Below are 17005 nucleotides of genomic sequence, written 5' to 3'. Positions count from 1 at the left end.
TCTATCTACCTCAACTTGGCACCAACTGTGCACACTTAACAGATGCTCCAGTGAAAGAGACTGGTGTGGACAGCTTCTGGTCAGCTTAACAGCAAGAGAAAGGACGGTCCCTTGAGTATACTGCCTGCCTGTATGTTAAATTGCCTGTACAGAAACATCATCCTCGTCGTCTCAACAGGCCACAAGCTCTCCTTCTTTTGTTTGTTAAAACAGACCAATCCTTCCTTTTCAAGAATCAAGAGAGATACTACGATAGCAAAGTGTAGGACCCCTCTTGAAAGTTTGAAATTTTTCCAGGCATGACGACACGCATAAGCAGTGTAATTATATTTTAAAAAAATACTCACTTGTAAATCTTAATTATTGAAAATAGTTTTTTAAAGTTTTTTTATTTAAATAAGTATTAAATTTATCTCTCTCCGTTTTTTTTATTTAAACTTTTTCACATATAAAACCACTAAAAAAAACATGCAATTTGATGTTTTTTTTTTTAAAACAAAAACATTTAAACTATAATATCAAATATCATCAACCAGTAAATGAATTTTCTTACAGGTCACAAGGAAGAAAGTTTAATATCTAGAATGACCTATTTAAAGTTTTTAATGTGTTTTGTAATATATTGTATAATATTTTTTAAAAGTATTTTTTATTTAAAAATATATTAAAATACATTTTTTTTAGTTTTTAATATTAACACATTAAAAATATTAATATATATATATATAAATATTAATTTGATATTTTTTTAAAATAAATACAATAAAAATTACCGCACTTATATACTAAGCGAATATAATAGTGGTTTTGGTCTTTTTAGATAGCTTCAGCCTCAAAAAAAGTACAACATTGATTGTTTTTATTTGATACATGTGTTTTATTTAAAATATCTTTTTATATCTTTTTATATTTTAATATCATTTTAATATATTAATATTAAAAATATTTTTAAAAATAAACAACTTCAAAACAATACATTAGAATTTACTTATTTGAAAAAAAGTAAAATAAAATATAAAAAATAAGTAATAAAGTCATAAGGGCGGCCTTTTCTTTTCCCTTTCCTTTTTTTACTTCTTGTTTGCTTTCCTTTTTAAAAAGTGAAGCCTACCCACCTTTGCATCTTCCATTTAAATTCATAGAAAAAAGTATCATTCTGTCTCTCTGTGAATGAACAGTCGAATTCTCTCAAAAAAAATTCTATCTTGGCTAGTTTAAGTTTCATCTGATCTAAGAATCTCAAAAACCCATCTCTCACCTCTCATTTATTTGCTGTACTTTTAAGTATTTTCATGATCTGTAAGTCCCCAAGTTTCTCCCTTCTTGTCTCCATTTTAGCTTTTCTTTAACCCCAAAAGATACTAGAGAGCTAGGGTTTCATTTTCATGTTTGTCTAGCTCTTTACTTTGACTTCTTAGCAGTACTATTGTGTATGCTTTGTTGTTTCAGTCTTTGCCTTTTGCTTATGTGTGTTTTCTCTGATTATGATGTGATTAACCTTTTTTAGGAACTTTATTGGTATTTGTTTATAGTTGTTTCTGCTGTTTTTGATCGCCGTCAAAGCTTATAATAGTTAAAGGTTTTCCTTTTGATTTCGTGGATGATTGTAGAAAATAATTTTTTGATCTTTAGCTTCTTGCCATTTTTAATGTTATCTCAGCTCTTTTTGTTGACTGCAACTGCCTGTTTGATTGCTGAGAAAAACTCAGGAAAATTAGGAGAAAAATTAACATGAGAATTTCTATCTCTCTTTCTTTTTTAAAGTTTTGATTCTCTTACTAATGAAAGATTAAAAATCTTTTTTTTTAAGCAAGTAAAAAGGGTTACTTTTTTCACCCTCTGATTAGTTACTTGACTGGATTAATTTCGGTAGGTAAACGCTGACTTGCATTTCACTTTTTTTTGTTGAGAAATCCTTTTATATTGATTATCTAATTAATCCATTTCTGTTAATATTACCTATTTGATTGTCAAACAGGGTAGTCATATCGAGACAATGACCAGGGTAACCCGTGATTTTGGAGATACTATGCAAAAAGATGCTGTCCCAGCTGTATCAGCTGATGTTGCATTTGCTTCTAGTCGGTTTCCTAATTACAAAATTGGAGCTAACAATCAGATTGTGGATGCAAAAGATAGCCCAAAAGTATTGTCCATGAAGGAGGTTGTGGCACGCGAGACTGCTTTACTTTTGGAACAGCAGAAACGCCTCTCTGTCCGTGACCTTGCCAATAAATTTGAAAAGGGATTGGCTGCTGCTGCCAAGTTGTCAGAAGAGGTTGAGTTTCTTTTAAGTTGTATTTAACATTTTGTTTTCTGGAAGCTTGATTTGTTTTGCTTTAGGTGGATTGTCTAATTTTTGAATAACTTGACCTCCTCAATTGTCTGTTACTTTACCCTTTTGGTTGCAGAGAAATTTAAGTTTGGTTAGGGAAATAGTTTTCAAACTTATTCTTCATGTTATTTTTCAACCATGCCAATTGGAAGTAATAAATTCAGCTGACCGATTACATGGTTTTGTCTACTTCTTTTTTTCTTGTCAATTGAGTGGAGCATCAATTAATTGTGGAAAAAAGTTGGAAGTCGGTTGTTTGTTTCTCCATTTCTCAAGCTTTAAGACTTTGGAGTTATTAATTTGCTAAACAGAAAGGATGATATAAGAAATCAAATTATAAGCTATTCAACTTTTGATTACAGGCTAGGCTCAGAGAGGCAGCTTCATTAGAGAAACATGTTCTATTGAAGAAGCTTAGGGATGCGCTAGAATCATTAAAAGGACGAGTGGCAGGCAGAAACAAGGATGATGTGGAAGAGGCTATTGCCATGGTTGGTCTTACTTCACTGCTGCTTTTATCAAATTTCTCATCCAAAAATTTTGATTTCATGTGTAACTTAATGAATTGGTTCTGCTGCCATTGAGTACTTAAAGATTTATGTGGAAGATAAATTATGGTCAATTCTTCTAGGTGGAAGCGTTGGCAGTTCAGCTGACTCATAGGGAAGGAGAGTTGATTCAAGAAAAAGCAGAAGTAAAGAAGCTAGCAAATTTTCTCAAGCAGGTAATCTAGTCTTTGATGAAATTTAGCAAATTTTTCTTAAGCTAGCAAATTCCATTCAGCAAGTTTTCTTATATTTTTTTTTTAATTCGAGAATCTGAGTTAGCAATAAGCATTTTTCTGCCTCATCATCTAGTGTTTGTATCCTTTTTTAGGCTTCAGAGGATGCCAAGAAACTTGTTGATGGGGAAAGAGCTTATGCTCGTGCTGAAATTGAGAGTGCGAGAGCAGCAGTCCAGAGGGTGGAAGAAGCGATTCAGGAACATGAACAAATGTCTCGAGCTTCTGGAAAGCAGGTTTATACTAATTATTAGTTATTGCAGCTTCAGTGGGAGTTTGGCCCTTTGTTAATGTTATAAATTTTAAAAAGATCTTGTTTTATGTGGATATTAGATAGAAATCCTCTTTATTGCATTTCATTTTTCAATACTTGTAGTTAGCTATGAGTTGGTACTTTTCTGCTTTTGAAATTGACAAGGACAGTCTGATTCTTGTTGTTTTTATGCTCCTTTTGTGTTTGAATCCTGTTAAGTTTGTAGTTTGTATATTATTTTGCTGCATTTTTTTTCTTTTTTCATCTTATTCTTTACAAAAAAATTTGTGTGGCATATTAGGACTTGGAAGAATTAATGAAGGAGGTTCAAGAGGCTAGAAGGATCAAAATGTTGCATCAGCCAAGTAAGGTGTGTGCTGGATCTTTGGTGAAAATTTTATTTCCCACCAGACGTTCTAGTTACAAAACTAGTTTGTTCCACTTTTCTAAGAAATATGGTGAGGTTCTTGTAACATATTTGGGGCTCATGACTGTCCTTTTCAGGGTTTTTATCTATTTCTCTAAGCCTATTATGTGTTTTAACTGCATTTCAAACTAGAACTCGACAATCATAATTCTAAAGTTGCTTTCAGATGCATGTATTTATCCTTTTTGAGGACCAAGTTAAGTCAGAACTGATAATGATTGTTGAAAATACAGTTTGCTTCTACAATGAAAATTACACTGCAGACTTTTTGAATGGGCACTGGTCAAAGTTATGAGTTGTACGTTATCAGAAATTTCAAAATTCAAGGGAAATTGAGTTTCTAGGATAATGATTTTTCACTCCTCTGCAATGCTTGTGGTGACTGATAGCTTTATGAACTTTCAAATCTGGAGACACAAATTCATTTATTGATCACAAGTGAATTGAACATATAATTGTAGGTTATGGACATGGAACATGAGATACGAGCATTGAGGATTCAACTTGCTGAGAAGTCTAAACGTTCTCTGCTGCTTCAAAAGGAGGTATTATTATTGCTTGTAAAGATATCATGTGCTGGTTGTAAATAGCTTTTGTAACATCTCTGTAATTCTCATTTTAACTGCATGTTGTGAAGATGCTTAGTTGTTACTGCTTTTCTGCCATTATCCAATCTTAGAATTTTCATTTATCATTTGACTTGTACCGTTACCTCTCCCTGATTGTTATTTTAGTCCTCACTTTCCAACCCGGTGTTGAGTTTTTTGGTTTCAGAATGTTGTTTAAAATCTTCAAGCAAGTCAAGATATGCAAAACTTTCGGGCAATAAGTTTAAGTTGGTAGTTTTTGTAATTCAAAATTGAAGTCTTTGAATGGTTTAAGATCTGGTTTAGGCTTTAATTAACGTGATATGCTTTTGTCAGAGCGACTCAATGGTTAAGAGGAAATTCTTTATGCATGCTTCCTTCTAAAAATGTTTCCTGTGAGATCTTCAATTATGATCTCTTGCTTTTGACATGCAATTCTAATGTCCATCATTTTGTTGTTGATTTATACTGAACTTGCTGAATAATATATCAGAGAATTGACTTCTTAAATACACCCCCCCCCCCCCCGACCCTATTTTTCTCAGCTGGCAAGGAGCAGGCGAGCAGAGCAGAGCATATTTCAATTATTTGAATTGGATGGCACTGAAGCTTTAGGTTCGTGTTTGCGGATCAATCCTTGCTCTGATAATGCTCCAGAACTTTCAGAATGTTCCATTCAGTGGTATCGTCTATCATCTGATGGTGGAAAAAAGGAGCTTATATCAGGTTTCTATCTGCAATCATGTTTCTCTTCTGGATGCTTTGAACAATTGAACAAAACACAGTAGATGTTTTATGGTTGATTCTGTGTTATTAGAGGATAGCATTTCATTCTTGCTTAGTGTCTTTAAGTTATTTAGTTTCTGTCTTGTAAATTTGATCTAGCCACTGTCAACCCTTTGTGAGATGATTGTCATTTTGTGAACCAAACAGTTGCTATGAAGCATGAAACCTGTTAGTACATGATTTTGTCACCCTTTTTGTTAAGCAAGTAACTTGTTGGATGCAATGCTGCTTGTTCTCCAACATTCAACTATCAACAGAGCATTTTTGATTGAGAATATGAGCGGGATCTAAAATCCAATAGATTGATTGAGATTTCAGTATCTTGATATATGAAGGTTGGATTGGCTGAATCGAGGACCTGTGTTATCTAGCAAGGCTAGAATAGAATATGGGATGAGTTATGTGAAAATGGGTATTTGCCCTGCAAGTTTAGACGAATTGACAGAAAATTAAATGGTTAACAAGTTAGACATTTTGATTTTGGGGAATATCCATGGAGTTAGAGGGTTAAATGAAAATGGATTTTGCTAGTGAGTATTTGTGGGATTCATGAAGAGAATAGCATATTTTGGGTTGTTTATGATTTATGCTTAGTTACCATAAATGCTGCATGAAAGAGACTATTGACAACTTTCATTAATTTTACTCTCTACAGGAGCTACCAAACCAGTTTATGCTCCAGAGCCTTTTGATGTTGGGCGAGTCCTGCAAGCTGAAATTATTTCTGATGGCCAACAATTTTCTTTGAGCACTACTTGTCCCATTGATCCTGGTCTGTATTTGATCTGCTTCTCTAATTTGGTTCTTGGTTTCCAATTTTTATGGATCCAGCTCAACAAAGCTTTGATCCCAAACTAGTTGGACAGATTACAGAATCATTTTTCATGACTGTTCTCAATTTCCATTAGTATATGGAACTTGATAATTAAAATTATGTGGTTCACATGTCTGTACTTGAAGTTATGAACCAAGCGATTTAGAAAGATAACTGGCTGATGTGATTTTGTGAACAGCTGCTGGTCTGGGAAGTTATGTGGAGGCACTTGTGCGAAAACATGATGTTGAATTCAATGTAAGTTGTGCTAAAACTGGTTTAACTTTTCTCTCTTTTTTTTTGGTATCTAAACATGTCAAAGTTCAATAATTTGGAATTGTTATCTGAACACTGCATATTGTGCATCTTTACAATGGCCATTTCAGTGGTTTTTGTTACCCTTCTAAATTGAAGGGTGGGTTGTGGGTCAAGTTCTGGCCAGGCTGACCAATGGTGTTGGTCACTGGTTTAAATTGAACTCAGACCAACATCAAGTCTCCACGGATGTCTCATGAAGTATAGACAAAAGTGCATGTGCATGTGGTAATTGGATATTTTCTTTTTGTTCATTCTTGAATCTTGAGGGCTTGCTGATGTTTTCATTCTAATGCTCTTACTGCAATATGTTAGTGAAAAGGTAATGATATTTGGCTATTTGCAACTTAGTGCAATGTAGGTTCTTTGACTCTCATGGCCTTAAGAGAGTGTGCATGCACATACAGAAATTAGGAAAAGATGTATATTAGAGGTTCTGAGGTTATGACTTTGAGGACACAACCCTAGTTTATAGGAATAATCACAATGAGGGATGGGTAGTTGTGTACCTGATTCTGCTTCCTTCATTGAGTTGAAGGGGTATTTTCTTAACCATTGTAACGATCAAGGTGGCATTTACACTCCCATAGTCTCATTGCTTTTCCTTGAGCATGGAAACATACATGCATTCTAGTCTCTGCCCAGTTTGTTATTGCTAAAAATGCTTTTGGGATGTGAAGGCATCATAGATTTTCCTTTTCTTTTTGAGATTAGCAATGAACTGATACAGGCAACACTCAAACTTGAGACTTTACCCTCTTGTTTTGCAAATTCCATTGAGCTGGAAGCTCATGGATCGAGGGCATCATAGTAATAACTCTTCAAGGATAACATGTTGAAGTTTACATTCATCTTGGTGGAAGTTGATGGAATTTATAGAGGGTGTTTAGCTTAATGTTGTTTCATTGTGGTACGGGGCCAAATAAAAAAGAACTGGACTATTTATTTTTCCATCAAAGTATAAGGATGCTATTATTCACCATTTAATTTTGTTTACTTTACAGGTCATTGTTACCCAGACGAATGGGGTAGATCATCCATCAGAATCTATTCATGTGCTTCATGTCGGAAAGATGAGGATAAAGCTTCGGAAAGGGAAGTCGACAAATGCTAAAGAGTACTACTCTGCTTCAATGCAGGTATGATGAGCTGTTTAATATTTTCCTTTCTCAGATATCGCAGATAAGATGGTTTTGTGTTTATGAAGGTCCATACCCTTCACTTCTTTTATACTTTTATTCCCTTTTGATTGCAAAATATTTTGGTCTGTCCTTTCAGCACACAGACACAAACACACACACCCCTCTTATGTGCCTACAAAGTTGTCAACGGTTCTGTTGTTGGACATTAGTGTCTTGTTTTGGTTTTATCAATAAATGACCCTTTCGGGTCAGCCATTTCTCACACTCCTATGCTTTTAGCTGTGTGGAGTTAGAGGAGGTGGGAATGCTGCAGCTCAAGCATTGTTTTGGCAAGCAAAGAAAGGGCTTTCCTTCGTATTAGCATTTGAATCTGCAAGAGAGAGGAATGCAGCCATTATGCTTGCAAGAAGGTTTGCTTTTGATTGCAATGTAAGTGCGTCTCAAAATCTATCCATAAATCCTTGTATTAAAGTTTTATACATTAGCGTGATTGATCTTTTTGTCTCGTCCACAAATGAAATAACCCTTTTTGTTTTTGCTAATCATTGGAATGCCAGATTATGCTTGCCGGGCCAGATGACAGAGCTCGTTTAGGATCTTAAACCAACCTCCATTAGTCTTCTGTTTCACTAATTGTAATTAAGTTGAGTTTGCACATGTACCGTAGGTTTGTAATAGTAGGATTTGGCATGCATGATTGTGTTATGGGCTTCCACCATTCTTTTTTCTGTCATTCGTAAATTTTTCCAAGGCATTGCTTTTTTGTTTTGCCTTTTTATAGTGTAGCTTACTCTCTTGAACATAACTGCAGGTGTTGAATGGTTTTTGTATGATGGCTGCACTATTGGTTATTGTTTTAAGAGATGTGTCCTATATTTCTTACAGAAGCTTAATCCTCAGTCTAATATGCTATTTAAAGTTTTAAACTGTGCAAGCTGCATGTAATATGTTTGGGATTGTTACAATATGATGATACTTTCATGTAACTGAACAAGCAATATCTTCATGAAGACATCCATCCATCCATCCAACATGGATGAGAATGTCATAAACTGATCCACAACGTGGCATTACAATCCCCACAATATCATGTTCACCAGCTATTCTTCCAATATAAGATGCTGAAAAAAAAACATGTACTCTTGCTCGTGTGCCAAGTACTATCCTGATTGGATATTGGTATATGATTGACTAGCTGGCTCCTGCTCGGGTAAATTCCATTAAAACAATGCAATAAATTTGCTAGTATTGGACTTTATTTGTTAGAGAATAATATAAATCATATTCTAGGATCTCACTTAATAGTTTAAGTTATTGGATTGAGATGGTTCTTTGATATGATATCAGAGCCTTGATGACCAAGTGGTCTCGAGTTCGAATATCACCATCTCTATTTATTTGATAAAAATTAAGTACAAAGGTAATGTGGGCATGTGCAAGTTTTAAGTGCAAAGAGCTTTCACTTGAGGGAGTATGTTAGAGGATAATATAAATCATATTCTAGGACCTTACTTAATAGTTTAAGCTATTGGGTTGAGATGGTTCTTTGATATTGTTATGGTAGTTTTCATATTTATTTCCGGGCTGCTTCTCAAAGCAGTAAGAATTGGCAGCCGCTCAAAAAACTGTCTGAAAATCGAATGGGCTGTCCATAAACCTCTCTCGGAAGTATCCGTCAGGATCTTTCCAGGTTTTGGAATCTCTTCTTGTTGCCGAAGCACTAACCAGTTACGTATTTTAACAGGTTTCGGCCTGGAACTAGGAATGCTCTAACCATTTACTCTCGGAACAAGGAATGCTTCAGGTGAGTGCAATCTCATGGTTTATTTCACCACCATCTTGAGGTGAGGAATTTGCTGTATATCCCTTTCAAATACTATCTTGTTCCAGTAGTGCTAGTTACTGTTGCTTCTTGTACCTTTTCCATCAGTCTTCAGTTCCTAGCAAGCTCTGCCATAATCCAGCCTGCAAAAAAATGTTCTTATATTAGTGAGGCAGAACTCTTTCACTTGTCAACAAGTTATTTATCTGAGTTTCCTTTCGATCGTCAGTTGAGAGTTGGAACCCGTGCACAACAAAAAGATGAATTAGGTACTCTTGAATAGCCCAAAAAACTGGTAGATAAGGAAAAGAAACACTTAAAACTTGCTAACTAATCCTGGTTTACAGGTGGAGTATTATGATCAATTAATCCTTACTCGTACTGGTCATAGACTGGGACGTACTATTCGAAATGATGACAGCGCCGCCTCCAGTACCGGGGCAAAATTTGCAAGGATTAGTGAGGAAATTGATCTTAACAAGCCATTGTGTTCGAAATTTCGTACGAAACGGATAATTTGGAAGGTTGAGTATGAGAGCTTGCACTTGGTCTGTTTTCATTGTAGAGAGTATGGTCACCGAAAGGAATCTTGTTCTGACTTACAGGAAGGAAACAACTTGGATGCCATGGACGAGAGTTCACCCCCCTTGGTCCCAGAAGCCGATCCAACTCCAGTGATTAGACCGGAAATTGCTGAACATTTTGGTTCGTGGATGCCGTGCAAAGGAACAGAAAAGGAGGGGGGGAAATCCGTGCTTTAGAATCTCTAGCTCACGGTTTGGGATTTTGGGAGAAGATCTCGCTCGATAAAATGTTGATGGATTGGAACCCTACAGCTAAAGGCAAATCTGTCCGTTTTGGGTCGGTCAATGAAGGTGCTTCTTTTTCTAATGTTAGACCTCAAGGGTATCTTCTTGTTAATGGACCTCGTAATGCCCTCCCTAGACCAAAACCACGTGGAGTGATGGCCACACACGAATCTCATAAACTCAAAGACCATCAGACAGTAGCAAATGAAAGTAACATGGCCAGTTCTCAGTTTTTGAACGGTATTAATTCTCATAGTCATGTTGTTTCTAATACTCCCACTCTTCTTTGTTCCCACTCAGACTCGATATTTCCTCTTGGTTTCCCTATTACTCAGTCTCCTAAACACACCAGATGATTTTGTTAAAGCGACCCAAGAGGGCCAATTTTGCGAGGGTGTCATGTCCGAAGAAATTGTTTCCATGGTTGGGGACTCACAACTTCTTGTTGTTGGAGTTCTAGAAGCAGTGTCTGCTAGAGTGGACAGGGTGTCTAACTAGGATTGTGGTTTTGTTACTGCTTGATTTAAGCAGGTTTCCTCATCTTAGCTTATTTATTGCGGATTTTATATTGGAACTGCAGCAAGCTCCAGTTTTCATTCTATTTTAATGGAGTTGCTTCGTATGAACAGAGTTGATATTGTTATTATCGCTGAACCTAGGTAAGAATGCAGATAAAGTTTCTTAGAGTTTGGGTTATGATAATGTGCTTAGGGTGGATGCTGTAAGGAGATTCCTTACAATTGGTATTAGAGCCACTTTCTAAGGGTAAAGGAAGGTTGCTTTTGTTCTGAAGCTATCAACAATGGTGGAAAACAACAAGATCAAGGCTCTAACAATACAATGGTTGATGGATTTGCGGCAGAGATTGGTTATTATAAACACGGGCCGGGGGGTGGGTGGGGTGTTGAATGTTCAAATGTGCCAGCTTTTTATCATATTGCCTCTAACAATTGGCATAGCCTTTCAATTTGTACATTGTTGTTGACTTGTTCTATGCAAAAGGGGTAAAATAATCACGACTTTACTTCTATTCTGCACAAAATTTTATTTTATTCTCTTTTCTCCCTTTTCTGAACTGAACCATCATCAAATACAGCAACTGCAACCTCTGCCTCGGCCAAGCCTAGATCGACGGTGTTCCCCAGCCTAGGACTTCTTGTTTTCAAAGTCTGGGTCTCATTGTTCTACAAGGGTATATTTTATTGCTCTATGCATTGTTTTTGAGGACTTCTTGTCAGAAAATATTAACTGGCAATATAAATCTTAGGCTAAACAGTTTCAAGCTTTCAGCGACTACAAGATTATCATTTAGGCCAAGCAGGGAAGCAAAGCAAATTCTGCAATTCACCGTTGGCTAAAAGCCTCTCAAACCAAAACCATTTTATATGCAGTTGCCAGTTAGCCACCCCATTATCATTGGAGATGCGTTAGCTGAATGCGCAAGATGTGTGCTTTGTATGTTAAAAAAAACCCTATGCTTCCATTCTACTCGACATGAAAGAGAAAAATAGAAGTGTTTAGTTCAGATGGAAAAGAACAAAAGAGTACCCTTTCTGGGGGTGAGGTACAGAAATAATCAGCAATTTCAGAAACAAGTTTCAGTCAGTAACTCTGCGGGGCCAATTAACATGATCAGCTAGCTAGCAAAACCACGTAATAATTCTGAATCGGCATAACCACTCATAATCTAATTGCTTAATTAGAGAAGCGAACACAGAATATAAAAGAATCTTTAAATGAATCAAATGAAGCATTTCTCACGTAGTTTGACAGCTGCTTCACCAAAAGGAGCAGGATACTATATGAACACTACGGATCGTGATAGCAGCATGATCTTCAAAGAATGTAAAAGAATCTTTAATCTAAATTCAAATCAAGCATCTCTCATGTAGTTTGACAACTGCTTTACCAAAAGGAGCAGGATACTATACGAACACTACGACGAATCATGATAACAGCAGCATGATCTTCAAAGAATGTAAAAGAATCTTTAAACTCGAATCAAATCAAGCATTTCTCACGTAATTTGACAACTGCTTCACCAAAAGGAGAAGGATAATATATGAAGACTATGGACCATGATAGCAGCAGCATGATCTTCCCTATTAACTAAACACTACTGATATATGGAAGACGCAAGCATCTAGCCATCAGAACATTCAGACTTTCAAAATTAAGAATCCTGTTCCCCCAAATGTTACAAGAACTTTTTCATGGCGATTCAGATGAAAGGCTTTTCTGGCTGGGGTAAGAAGAGCCACAGCACCACGATCTGCACTTGAGAATTTCTTGTAGATGCACTTGAGAATTTCTTGTAGATAGCCTTGAGCTTACACATCAAAACATTAAGACTTTTAAAAATAGAATCTTGTTCACTCAAATGTTGTATAAGAACTTTTTCATGGTGATTCAGATGAAAGGCTTCTGGCTGGGGTAAGAAGAGCCACAGCACCACGATCTGCACTTGAGAATTTCTTGTAGACAGCCTTGAGCTTACTTTCAGCAGCTGCAGTGTGAAAATGAAACAGGAGCTTTGCACAATCCCTGTTGCATGACAGAAATAAAACATTAAAAGTTAACTATGCGGCATCCAACCAACAACCAACAGTGTGCCAAATTATGGTGTGGTTAAGGTCACAAACTAGAGAAGCCTCAGTACTGTGTGCCAAATTATGGCACACCATGATTAGTTGCTAGCAGGGAGTCTGGCAAAGCATAGTTTAACTTAATTATGATCCATATTTTTAGTTAAAGAAAAGTTACCTTAACATATCTTCAGTGTAGCCAGTGTGGTGCTTTAAAGTTTCAGTCCAGAAAGGGATCTTATCCAGAGTGCATCGAGCAGCATACACAGCTGATGCGGCAATTTTTGAAGGACCATACTTGACAACAACTGGATATTGCATCAGACCAAGTTCAGACAGGAAGAACACCAGATTCTCTGTCTACATCAGTGAAACATTAGCTTAATTATGATGAGCCATATCAAGGAGGTATCGACATGAAAAGGCAGGGCTTGAAAACAAAATTATAACAATGTTGCATTGGTACCTTTTCATCGGATGGAATGGAGGCCTTGATATATCTAACAAGGAAAACATAGGGTGTTGGAACTGTTAGATACCACTCTAGCTTTCCTAAGATTTCTTTCTCCATTGCCAGAACTTGCTCTCTTATATAGGCATTGTCAGATATGCGAACAAAGTCATTAACCTGCAAATTTGAGAACAAAAGAATCATCATGTCTGGAGAGTGAGTTCAACAGAAAAAACAAAAATGCCAAGGCAATAATATTGAAAAGTGAAGAATACTGCACCTCTGGTGCCCATATTTCTTCGTACTTGCAAGCTATAAGCATTGAGCTGATGCCAACCAACTGAAGTTCCCTCCTTGGTACCAACTTCAATGCTAGGAACCTATCCACAATATTTATGGTAAGATAGAGAGTTTCCGGCATTAGTAAAAACTTTCGATGAACATCAATCAGCCAATCTACGAGGATCGATCTCATCTTTGCATTGATGTCTGGTTGGAATTGCAAGTAGTCATGTACCCTGCTGTCAACCTGCATAAAACTCGTTATGTTAATGTGTGTGTCACAGAGAGAGGGAGAGAGGGGGGGAGAGAGAGAGAGAGAGAGAGAGAGAGATACATAGATAGATATATATAGAGAGAGGGGGGATATCTTTACCTCTGTAAGCTTGTAAAACTCGTACATATCATCAACGTATTCAACTACTGCCAACTCATTATTAACATCAGCAGCATCAATTCCCACCAGTGTATCCTCAGGCTTACCACAAGCGGCCTAGTGTTACAAACCACATCAGTAAATAAACAATCAAAAGGATACAAATTATACATAAACCAGAAGCGAAACTCTCTGATTACCTTGCTTCGAGCAGTGAGGATTGAAGTGAGTGTCTTGACTTCTTTCCTTGGTACTCTGCTAACAGGTTTACTCTTTTCTGTTTCCTCAGAGCTTATCACAATGACATCCTCAGGTCTATGCTTCTCGTTAACCTTCTTTATTGCTGCTGCTGGTACCTTTGTAGCTGCAGGAGCCCTTACATTACGAGCAACCACAGAATCTACAACTTCTGTGATTGGTTTCTGCAAGAAGGTGTTGAATGCATTCATTAGGTGAGGTTCCAAAAGAACCCGACTCCCGGTTACAAAATGGTCACACCAAAAAATGTTAGCTAACCTTCCCTTGCAAAGATACACGATCATTCACTAAATTGCCAATATCTTGAAGCACTCTTCTATTCCTTCCATCTGCTGGTGCAAAAGCCTTCTGCTTCGCTTCTCCTAAAAGAAAAGGAAATAAAATTAATCTAGCAGTGTAAAGTCTACAGAAAACATGTTTACAAAAAAAAAAGTTGCAAGACAGTACAAAATTGATAAAAGACACCCATTGTGTTAAAACATGATAATATCAGCATCAAATTCAAGAGAATACGATAAAGGACACACACAAAAAATCAATACATCAAAGAAGAAAAGGAAGGACTGAAAGATATTCGTGAAATTAGAATGCCAATGATCCAACCATGCTTCCCATCAAACAAGACAATCCCAATATCAAAACTGAAAATGTGAAAGAATTACTAGTGGTAAGGACAGAAATCTAATATGCAAATAGACAGCGAAATCTTAAGGCAATTGCCTCTATATTCTATCAATTAATCAAACAACAAAACCATACTATAAGAAAATATGAAATACCCTCAAACAAAAAAAGCAAAGAAAGAAAGAAAGTAAGCCTCAAAAAAGGAACAGAAATCAATCCCATTTTGCAGATTCAATAAAGGACTCTTAAAAGTAAATTTCTTTTTATTATAAACCAAATTATCATGCATCAAAACCGTAATCACACACATGAACAAAGTCAAACTATAAAGGAACCAAACCCAAAGAAAGAATCACCTATGCATGCATTCAGACCAGATCATAAAGAACCCTTCAAATACAAAAAGGAAACAAACGATAAACAAAAACCAAAACCCAACAAGTAGTTTTTACCTAAACCATATCAAATACCATGATCAAACCTAAAGCAGAACCAAAACGACAAAGAAATAACCTTTCACTCATAAAAACCACAAATAACCGTTCGAACCACAAAAAATGAAACAGAAACGCAAAAAGAAATAAAACCCAGAAAAAAAAATTAAGAAACCAAGACCCGAAAACCAATTTTTTTTTTTTTTACCTCTGGGTTGTTGTTGATAAGAAGCAACAAGGTTTCTTGAACCCATTGTGTTTTCTTCTTGATTCTGACCAAAGACTCTTTCAAATATTGATGATAAAAACTCTTGGAGAATACTACTTCGTGCCTTTCCTTCTTCAGCGTTATTGATCGCCACCCTTCTTCAAACCTTTTATCTCTCTCTACAAACCCTTTATCTCTGTGAAATCTCCGCAAATTCTTTCTCTGTTTCTTGTATTTGTTTGCGTCTGGTGATGTGGAAACGAGAGCGCGCAAGCAAGCAAATGAAGTCAACGAGTCAAAGAAGACTCCTTTTGAAGAGACGCAAGGACCTCCAACGGTCGATTTTTTGGTTAATTTCCACCGCCTGATTGTTCAGATCTGACGGACGTGAAGGCGTTTGTGGTTTTTTTGGACTTGACTAGATAGCTTGATGATGTGCAAAGCTACGAGCCGAGCTGATTTTTTAAAAGCATAAAAAACAATGTTTAAGTGCTGTAAATTTATTTTAAAAAATTAATGACCCTACGTTATAGAAATAAAACTGGAAAAAAATATTGATTGTCAAATTTTAAAAGATAAAATTAATAAAAAAATTAATAAAAATACCAATAAATCAGAGTAATGAAATTAAAAGAAAATCAAAATCATAAATGCAATGATGAATTTAAAAACAAATTTAAATTTGATAAAAGAGCTAATAATAAAAATTAAAGATTGAAATATTGAACGCTAAAATCTCAAATATCATCAAATATTGAAAATTCTAAGTCAATAAATTCACAAAAAAAATCCAAATAAAAATAAAAACAAAATGAGTGAGGACCAAATTTAAAAAAAATACAATTGAAAAAATCAAATTCAAAATACACCATTTGATGATCAAAATACTCGTCCTGACGAGTTGACTCGCGACCTGGAGCTTAGGACGGGCTAGGTTTCAAAAGTAATTGGAATAAAACATAAAAAATATGTGATGCTTATATTTAATCCAAAAGCAAAAATCCTCATAAAAAAGTTGAACAAAACATATATATATATATATAAAAAGTTCTGGGTAACAAGTGTTTTTTTTTCAAAACGAATGAAAAATCCCATAGGAAGTGGAAAAAAAGTTGAAAAATATCCGAGAATGAAACAAAAAAAAATAGCTAAAAAAAGAGAAAAAAAACAAAGTGAATTCAGGTGAATTTTCTAATTCCAAATTAATCTCTCAAAACTGCAAACCATTAAATTACAATCCTGGACTTAACTAGAAAGCTCAATATAAAACAAATTCAATCTTGAAGGGTAAGATAGATTAATTTAATTAAAAAAAAGTTTTTTAAAAGAGAAAGATCTAACAAAGAGCACCAAAAAAGACCGAGGTAGTACCAAACCAATTTAATGTTGAAGGATGAAATAAATTAATTTAATATAATAAAAAAATTCCTTTTAAAAGAGGTAGATTTAGCAAAGATAAAATAAAATGAGGCAACTCGTGTTACTCTTAAAAAGTCAGAAAAAAATCCATCAAAAGTGAAAAAAAATATTGGATGATGAAACCAAAAAATAAAAATTTGAATCAACTCAGTTTAATTTTAATAATATGCGACCCGAGATATCAGATAAAGATAATCTCACAAAAAAAAACAAATCACAAAGTTCAGAGTCCAATAAGTCAGTATCAAATGATGAAAACGAAAAAAAAATCAATATTTAAAAATGATTAAAAAAAACTGA

At 35.4% G+C, this 17005-nt stretch overlaps 2 protein-coding genes and 1 long non-coding RNA gene across 3 annotated transcripts; 2 read left to right on the top strand and 1 right to left on the bottom strand.

Moving 5' to 3' along the window:
- Positions 1-1094: 1094 nt before the first annotated feature.
- On the top strand, positions 1095-8333 carry LOC133680436 (stomatal closure-related actin-binding protein 1-like). The gene is made up of 13 exons (XM_062103392.1): positions 1095-1299; positions 1979-2278; positions 2698-2826; positions 2967-3059; positions 3212-3352; positions 3671-3739; positions 4258-4341; positions 4929-5109; positions 5825-5941; positions 6183-6241; positions 7303-7437; positions 7720-7869; positions 7998-8333. The coding sequence occupies exons 2-13, from the start codon at positions 1997-1999 to the stop codon at positions 8040-8042; spliced, it is 1485 nt and encodes a 494-aa protein (XP_061959376.1). The 5' UTR covers positions 1095-1299; positions 1979-1996; the 3' UTR covers positions 8043-8333.
- A 633-nt stretch (positions 8334-8966) lies between these two features.
- On the top strand, positions 8967-11101 carry LOC133679964 (uncharacterized). Its single transcript, XR_009836248.1, has 3 exons — positions 8967-9531; positions 9610-9786; positions 9868-11101. It is a non-coding gene; the product is annotated as an uncharacterized LOC133679964 (long non-coding RNA).
- Positions 11102-11906: 805 nt separating this feature from the next.
- LOC133679796 (G2/mitotic-specific cyclin S13-7-like) lies at positions 11907-15647 on the bottom strand. Its single transcript, XM_062102494.1, has 8 exons — positions 15287-15647; positions 14279-14382; positions 13963-14184; positions 13763-13879; positions 13388-13636; positions 13123-13284; positions 12835-13016; positions 11907-12615 (listed from the first exon to the last, which is right to left on the bottom strand). The coding sequence occupies exons 1-8, from the start codon at positions 15330-15332 to the stop codon at positions 12471-12473; spliced, it is 1227 nt and encodes a 408-aa protein (XP_061958478.1). The 5' UTR covers positions 15333-15647; the 3' UTR covers positions 11907-12470.
- Positions 15648-17005: the final 1358 nt, after the last annotated feature.

This window comes from Populus nigra, chromosome 19, assembly GCF_951802175.1.
Source record: "Populus nigra chromosome 19, ddPopNigr1.1, whole genome shotgun sequence".
Lineage (NCBI taxonomy): Eukaryota > Viridiplantae > Streptophyta > Magnoliopsida > Malpighiales > Salicaceae > Populus > Populus nigra.
This window is presented reverse-complemented; position numbering and strand designations above follow the sequence as displayed.

Coding starts and splice junctions, on each gene's coding strand:
- LOC133680436 (XM_062103392.1), top strand. CDS start 1,997: ATGACCAGGGTAACCCGTGATTTTGGAGATACTATGCAAAAAGATGCT. Junction 3,740..4,257: donor TGTTGCATCAGCCAAGTAAG/GTGTGTGCTGGA, acceptor ATATAATTGTAG/GTTATGGACATGGAACATGA. Junction 5,942..6,182: donor TACTTGTCCCATTGATCCTG/GTCTGTATTTGA, acceptor TTTTGTGAACAG/CTGCTGGTCTGGGAAGTTAT.
- LOC133679796 (XM_062102494.1), bottom strand. CDS start 15,332: ATGGGTTCAAGAAACCTTGTTGCTTCTTATCAACAACAACCCAGAG. Junction 13,637..13,762: donor AGTTTTACAAGCTTACAGAG/GTAAAGATATCC, acceptor AGTTTTATGCAG/GTTGACAGCAGGGTACATGA. Junction 12,616..12,834: donor TACACTGAAGATATGTTAAG/GTAACTTTTCTT, acceptor GTCATGCAACAG/GGATTGTGCAAAGCTCCTGT.